Raw genomic sequence first — 10,647 nt, forward strand, 5'->3', positions numbered from 1 at the left:
AACAGGCTGCAGACCTGTACACCCGCCTGAAACGCGAGGCAGCAAAAGTTAGACTGGTGGTGAATGCGAGCAAGACAAAATACATGCTAGCCGATGGGGCCGAGCGCGACAGGGCGTTTGAGATGGATGACGAGTTCGTCTACCTTGGATCCTTGCTGACGGCTAACAATAACGTTAGTCGTGAAATACGGAGGTGAATCATCAGTGAAACTTTTTTTTAAGTTTCTACTAAAAAATGGTAGGGAATTATAACTATACCTAGTTGAAATATATAATGGATGCATACGATGGTTTTGTTCAAATCGAGTCTAGTACACGACACTGAAGACGGTCTTACAGTGGAGGTCGAAATACGCGTACCGTCAACGTACCAGTATCCGCTCATGTTCCAGTAGCCCGCTCACGAGTTTAAAAAGTGAGATAATTTGAGTAAATACGCAAAAGATTGTCCACAGTATGATTCAATTTGTTGATTTGAATCGTCTAGTGGCTAAAGTTTTCAGATTTACCGTTTTGATTCATATTACGGACACTTGAGGCTTCAGTGAACTTCAACTAATCGATACATATATAAATTGAATCGTTCCCTATACAACTTTAGCGTAATCAGGCCTTGTAAACACTTAAATTTCGAATGCTGAGTGAAGATTTGGATTCCACGGCTTTAATTCAGTTTAATCAACAAAAATGTTCGGCCTCTTCATGATTTTTATTCCGGACACAACCACACTTTTGCTTCATATTCCGGACACATTAATTCGAATCCCGGACAGCTCATGAAAAACACAATTAGAATAGTCGAATCATTAACTAAATGCGCTAATCCGTTAGAAAGACGTCAAAACTAGTTGAACATTGTAAATTTTCATGGATTGCTATGTGAAATGTTTATAAAAATCATCTTTCAAATTGGGAACTTTTTGACGGCCCATTTTGAAACGTAGAGTGTCCGGAATTTGAAGCTGTCCGGGATTCGAATCAAAACGGTACTTTATTTAAACTTATTTTTTCGGTGTGAGCGGGCTACTGGAACATGAGCGGATACTGGTGCACTGATGGTATCTGTCAAAGGATACAAACTCCAGTAGAATTAGATGGTATAGTTCTAAGTTCGGTTTTCCATTTACTTATAAGTATTCCACTAAACAGCTCAAAGATTTATTATCAATAATGGTGTCTCAATTGTTAAAGTAATCTATCCATCAGTCCATCCTGCTATCCATTTGAGGCCGTATTGGAACTGCACAAAATCATGGATAGTTAGCCCAGAGACTACCAACTCAATACATTAAATGCTCAAAAACCGACAGCTCTTGTCGACATTCCCTGGGCTTGGGATTATATTTTCCAATGAGCGATGAGTTTTGATAATTGATCGCTGTTGTTAGAAGCTTTGATTAGATGTTGGGTGAATTTCAAAGCAATGGCAACCTTTTTATTACAAAATTTAGATTTTGTCTTCTGACCTAAAGATTCTGGTTAAACTACTGCATAGTACGGCTATCACTCATCAAAATTACTTTCACTTCGGGAAAATATAATTTCAATCTGGCGAGAAGATTAAAAACTGAGGGTGGGTTAGGAGCACAGTCAGACCCTTGAATGTGCAATGTGGGGTAGTAATTGGGAATGCCATTGACGGTTTGTAATCTTCTACGAGGTTTTCGAAAACCAACAGGGCGCGTGCACCGGGTTGCGGATAGGAGCAAAGGGAGATCAATAGCATCTACTTAAAATAATAGAGCAAAAAGCCGTTCCATGATTAGGTAATGTTTAGCGATCTTCTATGGTGTTCTAGTACTATAAAATTCTTCACTCACTGGGAAATCTGCCTTGATAATATCAATAGTGCTAAACATAAAAAATACCTAATACTCAATAAGTACAATGTACCCTCCCCTTGGTTATGCGACCTTGCCGCGATGGGAGGGCACAATCCATTAGCCCATATGATGGAAACCAAAGGCGTAACCTGTAGTGGTGGTATCACATTTTGGCATTTTTTGCTTAAAGCCGCGTCATAATTCATATGGCATAGACGCAATAATATTTCGGATGTGATCCAACGGACATTCTGCGTCATTGATAGAATTGATGCCCATTTCAAATAATTAATCTATTCGAAGTGGACATTAATACTATTGGTGACGTTCAGTTTGCCTTTTGCTAACCAGAATGATCCGTAGCCACTCTTACTATTAGCTAGCTAGATACATCGTTATCATATACGACGTAGGGAATACTTAGGAACTCTTAGGAAAATGACTAGTAGATTCACTGAGTAGAAATAAGTGGCGACAATCTTATTTTAATATGGTTTTTACATTGCCATAATAAGAAATGCCTCTTTTGTAACAGCGGTATAAATAATCTAATTCCAGCTTCATTTTCGCAAAATTTACAAGTAGAAAGTAGGCGTTGTGAAGCATTGCATTTGCCACCGAAAAGTGAATCTTGTAGGAGACTATAATAGAAGCCTAAGGTAACTTTACTCTTCAATATTCACTATAAAAATGACTATGGAAAGTAAGACGCTGAGATCGATCATAAGGGTACACTTGCTAGTTTCGAGAAATTGTTGAACACACAAGGAAAGCGACTTTTTTCTTTAAGGATATATGAACGTAATGACCAATAAATACTTTAAACAACAAAAAATGAAATTAACTAGAACTACTACTAAACAGCCTAATTTTGTTAAGACTTGACGACACTTGACATTTAAGACTCTAATCTTACGTAAAAGACAATAGTAATCAGAATAGCACTTGTATGACAAATTATTCAAAACCATTTCGACTAGACAGTATTAGTAATGCACTACTATTTCAAACAAATTCTAATGGAGCTGCTGATTTTCATAATGCTTCCTTTTCTCAGAAGCAAGGGAATATGGGTACTTTTCAAAAACTACCACGTCACAATACTAATAAAAAACAGTGTTCATGTGGGCGCCATTGCCTAGTCCGTCTGAGTATTGGTCCTGGTAGAGGGGAAACTTGGCAAAAGCCAGACCGAGGGTTCAGCCTTGACAAGTTAAGCTGTCAGGCAGCTCCAACTGAATACCATACAAAAAAAAAAAAAAAAAAAAAAATACTCAATAAGTACAATGTAGTTTCAATGTAGTAATAAATGAAATAAAATCAATTTTCTATACTTGACAAGGTTTTGAAGACAATCAATGAGTGAAAGAACTACCTATTAGAAAAGCCACATCAGCTAAGGCTATACATATACAAATGTTGGTCATAGGGTCATGGCGAGCATTCGGTATGTATGTCTATGACTGATTCTGATCTAATAGGGGCACTAGAAGACCACGCGGACAATTTCGAAACAAATTACAAATACATCGGTCTTATGATCCGAAAGGCTCAGCTATGCTGTAATGTCATTTTTTAAGCTATTCATCAGTGCTGTTTAATTGTTTATTATCCTAACAAAACTACATAATTATTCATTACTAATCACTGTTCCTAATTCTCTCTTTCTCACCTTCTTATCTATTGCATGATTATGATAATTACTAATATAATGCATGAGCATGTACAATAAGAATAATTTCAGAATTGTAAGCAGTCAATGGATAACTGGATAGAATAGCTTCGAAAAGGATGCTCAAAACAGAATAATTCTGGTCAGGGAAGTATGACCATCATGAGTAAGTAACACATTTCATTTTAATAATATCAAATATTTTTATATAAATCAGCACCGCCAATCAGTGAACTGAATTATAATTTTATATCTGTACATGATAAAAACAGATAAAGTTTGTAAAGTTGTCACCGTCGATTGAATTGCGTTCTTTATAGTAATGTTCAATCATTATCAAAAGCTCCTAAAGCGTCGCATTGTGCCATCAGCAGTTCTTAGCATCACTCTCATATTGTTATTACATTGTTGTTTATTAAATTTATATAAAGCGATCAGCTCATTCTTTCCTACTTGCACAATTGTTTGAAATTTTAATCAAATTGCTTTCAGCACATTTACATTTTGCAGCATTAATCGCATTACTTTGTCTAGTCTTCTCCAATTTCCTATACCCTACCCCAACCCTTCCTATCATTTCTGATGGTGTTCAAGTGGTCCGCATAGACTATTACGGCCATTACCTATCCCTGCCCCCGGCTTTGGACTGACTTGCGCTCTCATTGCCCCACCAAACGCTGCAAAATGAAAATGAAAAGGAAATGAAAATGAAAAACCGACAGCTCTTGTCGACATTGCGTCAAGCTGCGATTTGAAATTAAGTGTTTGCGGATGCATTAGAGAGAGGGTCTTATCTCTCAATTCGACCTTTAAGTCTGTTTTGTTTGACTCTGAGATTAATGGTAAAGTACGTCGGAACTTTCGGTTAATGTTGAAGTATGGCGAACTTTCGGTAAAACTTGAAGTCTAAGACCCAAGTATGTCAAATGGATTTGCACAACTGTTGTTCGGTCAGTATTGGCAAGTGTCTTGTGTGGTGGCAAAAAGGCGAAATGTGGACTATCTCCAAAGGATGTGCCATCAAGATGTATGGAGGATTTCTACAGCAGCGCTCGAGGTTCTTTTTCAGGGTTTTTATTGAAACTTGGTCTTTATTTTAATGCAAATCGCTGAAAAGTATCTTTTTCTAACGAAAGGTTTAACCAACACGGTTTCTGTAGTCTCTTTTTTTCCTAATTCTGATGGCCGTGGATTATAATGCAAAGTTCCACAGACTCCAGAGACATTGTAAGAGATTATTCCTGATTCTTTAAGAATTTTTCCTCAGATTCTTAGAGGAAAACCTTCAGCAATTATCCTAGTGGTTTCTCCAGAAATTTGATCTGAAATAGTTTCAGGGACTCTATCTCCAAAAATTCTTCCAGGAAATCTTCTATCAAATATCCAAGAAATTCTTCTAGTTATTATTCAAAGCAACTTGAGAATTTGTTCCAGAATTTGCTCCAGGTCATCCTTGAGTACTTCAACCTACTAGACATTTTGTCCAAAGAAATATAGACCAAAGAACGTATAGACATTTTTTCCAAAGACTTCAGTCGAATACTCGAGTCGTTAAACTGGGAGATCTTCCAAAGTTTCTTACACAAATTATTCTAAGAAATTCTACTATGGTTTATTCCGGAGTTTTTGAAAAGATTCGTTTACAGTTTTTTTTTTTCAAGAAACCTTACTGCAATTTCTACGTCTTTTCAGATATGGTTACTACGGAATTGCTCCAAAAATTGTTCTCGAACAACCTATCTTGAAAAAAATCTAAGAATTCCTCAATAAAATATCTGTGATTCATCACAGGATTTGTACTACGAGTTCTTTCAGCACATTTCTCAATGAATTTCTCAAAAAAACATTTCATGGAATCCTTATTTAAGGTGCCATACCAGTGGACATTGCAGTATTTTCTTCAGAATACCTTGCGGAATACTACCCAGAGTTTCAATTTATTTTGTTTTCAATTGTCTTAGAAATTTATTCAGGAAATCTTTTAAACTTCCTCAAGAGTTAATTAGTTTCTTCATAAATCCTTATTCATCAAACAACCAGACGGGGTTGGTGGTCTGATGGCTACCGCTTCTGCTTCATATGCAGAAGGTCATGGGTTCAATCCCAGGCCCGTCCCTTTCCTCGTACTTTGTAGTTGTATATCTCTCACTTGCTTCTATCTTCCATTCTAAATATATCACACTCAAACTATTCGTTCATAGCAAACGCTAGAACCAGAGACGGACAAGAAACCGTTTCCCTAACGCTTCCTACTTCCATGCGCACGCCTTTCTTACGCCTGATACGTAGGCAGTCTGCTAACCACAAAAGTATTATTATGAAAATTTATTGGCTTTTTTTGGTGAATAACAATACCTATACTCAGAGTGAAAGGGAGTAACGAAAGTAATGAAATGACAAGATGGATAGAATCGCAAGCGAGCGACGAGAGAAATGAATAGAAGTTGAAAATTTGTTTTAACAGAGGGCCATATGTGTGAACAACAACACAATCGAAACGACAAATTGTTGCCTAACGTCCTGGTCTTGAACGGCTAGATGTTGTAGTGTTGGTCACTACTAACACTAGACAGGCAAAAATTTGTCGCCTCGACCTGTTAACTATATTGTTCGGCGTATGTAACAGTTCTATCGATCGTTGGCATATTTTCGGAGATTGATACGAAATTGACGTTACTTATTGGATTTTTTCGCGTCTAATATCGCATACCCCTAATTTGCCCAAGTGCTCATTCGAACTGAAGTTAGATTTCTTTGCCAATTGTATTCTACATTTATAAGGTTTAATCCAAAAAATTACTGGTTGTAATCTTTAAAAAAACCTGAAGGACAATTTTGTAGGAAATTCAAAAGAAGACTAAATCTTGCATGAAAATTCTGTAGGATGTTTCAAACGGGTCTTGGAGGATGACCTAGGGAAATCGATGAAAGAATCACCGAATAAAATGGTATAGGATTTAGAACTTAAACAAATATCTAAAAGAAACTTTAGAGGAATTTCCAATGAAATATCTGAGGCAATTTCTATATTTGTTCTAGAAAAAATTCAGGTTGTATTCTTGAAATATCTAAAACAACATTTTTGGGGGAATTCCATATGAAATAGTCACTTAATCTCACGAGGATCTTTTCGTAGAGGAAATTTTCTCGACTTCCCAGGGCATGAGTATCTTCGTACCTGCCGAACAATACACATACAAAATAGTCAACTGGTAAAGAACGGTCTCAGTTAATAACTGTAGAAATGCTAATGAGAACACTGAGAAAAAGAAGAATAGGCGGAATCCACAAAGCAATATCTGGAAATTGCCACAAAAATCACTGTATAATTTTCTGGAACTCCAAGATGAAGTTCTGAAATGTTCACTGTTAAAATTAAAAAAAAAAAGATATACATAAATGCATAGAGAAATGAAATAATGAGATTTTACAAATATTTTTAAAGTATTTCCTTTCATAACTTCTGGTAAAAAACGTATCTATAATAAACCTAGCAGGTGAATGGTTTCAAAGAGTCATAAAATATTTTACAGCGTTGAAAAATTACAAGAGTGTTCTGTGGAAATCTTTGAAAAAAAAAATCGTGTTATCAGGTTGAATCCTTGCAGGGAGTCTTGGTGTAAATCATAGACTTTTCATGAATTCCTAAGCACTCGTTGACAAACTTTTATAGCATTCCTTCGAAGATTAATCGAGGAAAAGCAGCAGAACTTCAAAAAGTTTCCAGTGATTCATTTAGATAATTATCCAGGGATTGCGATCCAACGCTGACACCTATAGTAATTTTTACATGGATCACTCCGACATTTCTCCTAAGGAGTCTCAAAGGATTTTTTTATAGAAACTCCTGCAGAGGTTCTTTTTGGTAACTTTTCGATCGATTTCTGTAGATCATTTTGGAAAATCATTGTGGAACTGGATTTTTTTTTTTCGATTGCTTATGTATCTGCTTGAGTCCAGTCCAGTCTTACAGAAATTACTTCATAATTTTTCAATAAATTAATAAATTCGTCCAGTGTCACATCCAACATACAAGGATTGCTGGAGCGGCCTTTCTTAAAGATTTTTTAGTTAATTTCGCATGATATCGCCCTAACCTGTACTAACATGTCGGAGGCTTATTAATTTATTGCATTGTTTCTTTCAGGTAAAAAATTGCCTAAAAACGAGGGTGCTGGACAGCAGCAAAACATAAGACCTACTCAGAACGAACAAAGTCGACAGAATAGCGGTTGCTGCAGCAAGTGATGTTATTCAGCTGGTAAGTACATCAAACTCATATTCGCAACTAGTAGTATGTGGTATTGTAGTTTTTTATATGCTACTTAAGGTGAAACAATTTGGAATTAACTTCTTAGATTACATTAAAACTTCAAAGGCACAAATCTCGCGAAGAAAGCATCCAACAACAGTCCCTTTTTTATTTTGGCTTTGTGCACTAGCAGAAAGCTTAAAATAAGAAGATCAGAAACGTTTGCCAACTATTTCTCCAGTTTAGTGCCTTTGAAATCGTGAGTAGGGGCACAAGTGGGCCATTGTGCCGGCCATATTTGGATTCCGAGATGTTTCACCTTAAGCACCGTTTTTTTTTGGGTGTTTCATGAGATTTTCTCCTTTCCTTGCAGCAAGCTTTTTGTTAATTATAACAAATAACGAGGATGGTTTAAGGAAATTTGTCATTATGATGGTAGGAAGTAAGACCGATTCCAAACTAATTATGCTATACTAAGAACAATAGTAAAAATGAAACAAAAATATTTCAACAAGCCCTACAACCTTAACACATATACACAGAACAAGAAACACATAGTGAAAGTAAAATCAGCAAAAAAGAAAATTTAAACGATCACACAAGGCAAAATGACTGTGCATCATGGAAAACTAGACATTGTAACACAGAACCAGACCAGTAAAATCCACACAAACTTACACATACACACCACAGAACTAAATACAGGCATCTTCATTAGAGTTCGATGAAGACAAATGCAGGAGAAAAGGGAAACCGGACAGATTGTGTAATTCCATTTGTTAGTTGAATCGAGCAGCAGGAGGACCGGAAAAAGTTTATGAATATAACTTTACTGAAGAGAATTAAAAACAAAAAACCAAAAATAGTGCAACTCATTCAAAAAGAAAGCAACACACTAAACATAACTAACAGAAAAACCACCCTTTTTCCGTATAGCTTTTCTTACCATTCTTCTTCTTCCTTATTTTCCACCTCTCAGTGCATGATGAGGTGGTGTGTTATTTTTGTCCCCACCCCCTTCTAATATAATGAAATCTTCGTGGAAATATATTTATTGCTAAACTACAAACTTTAAATATATTAATATATTTAATAAAAAAGAATACAATATCCATTAGTAACGACAACCACAAGGGTAGAAAATGAACGAAGAGTGCGGGGGAAGAGCGAGAGAAAAAGATGGTAAACGATTTCCCTCAGATAGGACACAATTTAAAAGCGAGCACTTTTCCAAAAAGATGATGCGAGCGAGCATAATTTATAGAAAACGGCACGGCAATGAAGGGGTACGCTTTTTTGTATCTAAAGATCTATTGTAATGAGCTAAAGAGAGCGACTACCCGTTTGTTGATTTTCTCCCATAGAACATTATCGTTTTATTATTTTATGATAATCTGCATACGGATTACACAGTGAAAAAAAATGTACGAAATTATGCTAAATAGTGGCGTACCATTTAGGAAGAAGAACTAAAACTAACCACGCAGTACTACTATTCTATAGATTCCAATGCTTCTTGTATTCAGAGCGGATAGATACATCAAATAATTTTCGGCTAAGTTCTGTAGTAGCATTTAAAACGCTTGTGCTGTCGTTCCCCGAATGCCGTTTCCCCGAAAGGTACTTCGATTCGATGAATGTTTGTCTGTATGTTGCTCTCAATGTTGAATCACCAGCTGCTGCAATTAAACACCGTTTTTGTTAATTTTTTTATTAGATAGAGCGCTAGCTTTCGGGAAAACGGCATTCGAGGCGAACGAGTACAGCCTGTATAAACACCCGTCATATGCAACTTTGACATAAAACTGATTTTTGCAATCCTATTTCTCCTATATTTTAGGACCGTTTATATTTTTTCCAAATCGAACAAATCACGGACACTTTCAAACCTAGGTAAACTACGAAAATTGTTGAAATCAAAACTCAAGCGATATCAGATACGTGTGATTAGCTAAAATATATGATTTGATAAGAAATTGACCCCTCCTAATATATTTCTGTGAAAGAATTTGATCAAATATTTATTTCAGTTTCCTACACGGAGCTGACCCCCCTGTGAATCTGTACAATTGAAAAGGTTCTACTACGTGTGAGATTTGTTTCTATCTCCCACAATTGAACAGAAGATATTTTTATTCGTTACATTTCGCCTATTCTGTGTAGTGATAATACAGTAAACGGTAAAATAAAACAAGCAGTGTAATATTTGACCCTAAAACCAACAAAAACCAGCGAAAGCGAAGAACAAAAGTGAAAAGAACGAAGACGAAGAAGATAAAATACAGTTTCAGCATGTAATAACCGACATTCCTTTTTTAAAAATCGAATTGAAATTAGTGAACTGAGAGTAAAAGAAAAATCGCAACACAATACACATTTATGATGAGGAATACATATAATTGAGGACAACAAACACTGTGGGCAACAAGTTAAAGTCAATAAAGGAACATTTGAACGAGGTACATGAAAATTGAAAATCCAAAAAAAGGCAAAGCTTTTTCAGTGAAGGAACAGAAAAGAACATCCATAAATAATGCAGTAAGGGGGAGGTCGAAGACCATATTTTAGAATAATGCATTCGTTGCTTTGGCCCCAAAAAGAAAATATGGAGATCTGAAGCACCACATCGAATTAATGTGATTTTATGTTTTCGTCCGTTGAAAATGTCAATTTTCAAACATCATAAAACTTAATGCTCGACAAATTCGTCATGGCCATCCTTATCAACTGCTTTATCGTTTTTGAGTTGTGGTTCACAACGTACATCACGATCGTTGTTTTCTGTTCACAGTCTATGCTTCCATAGCTATTCAAATGTTTCTCGAAGTGCTATTTCCACCTTTCGATCAACGCACGTTCGTCCATCAATATGCTGACAACTTTTATCCCGGTCCGGGTTA

At 36.1% G+C, this 10,647-nt stretch overlaps 1 protein-coding gene across 11 annotated transcripts in view; it reads left to right on the forward strand.

Annotated features, from left to right (window-relative positions):
- The window catches only part of LOC5569700 (ras-related protein Rab-5B), a 49,478-nt gene extending 39,303 nt beyond the window's left edge, over positions 1 to 10,175 (forward strand). For all 11 annotated transcript variants that reach the window (XM_021848164.1, XM_021848165.1, XM_021848171.1 and 8 more), the window contains exons 5-6: positions 7,643 to 7,756; positions 8,121 to 10,175. In XM_021848164.1, the coding sequence (XP_021703856.1) occupies positions 7,643 to 7,743 (101 nt within the window). In that variant the 3' untranslated portion in view covers positions 7,744 to 7,756; positions 8,121 to 10,175. The remainder of the gene's footprint in view (positions 1 to 7,642; positions 7,757 to 8,120) is intronic.
- Positions 10,176 to 10,647: the final 472 nt, after the last annotated feature.

This window comes from Aedes aegypti, chromosome 2, assembly GCF_002204515.2.
Source record: "Aedes aegypti strain LVP_AGWG chromosome 2, AaegL5.0 Primary Assembly, whole genome shotgun sequence".
NCBI lineage: Eukaryota > Metazoa > Arthropoda > Insecta > Diptera > Culicidae > Aedes > Aedes aegypti.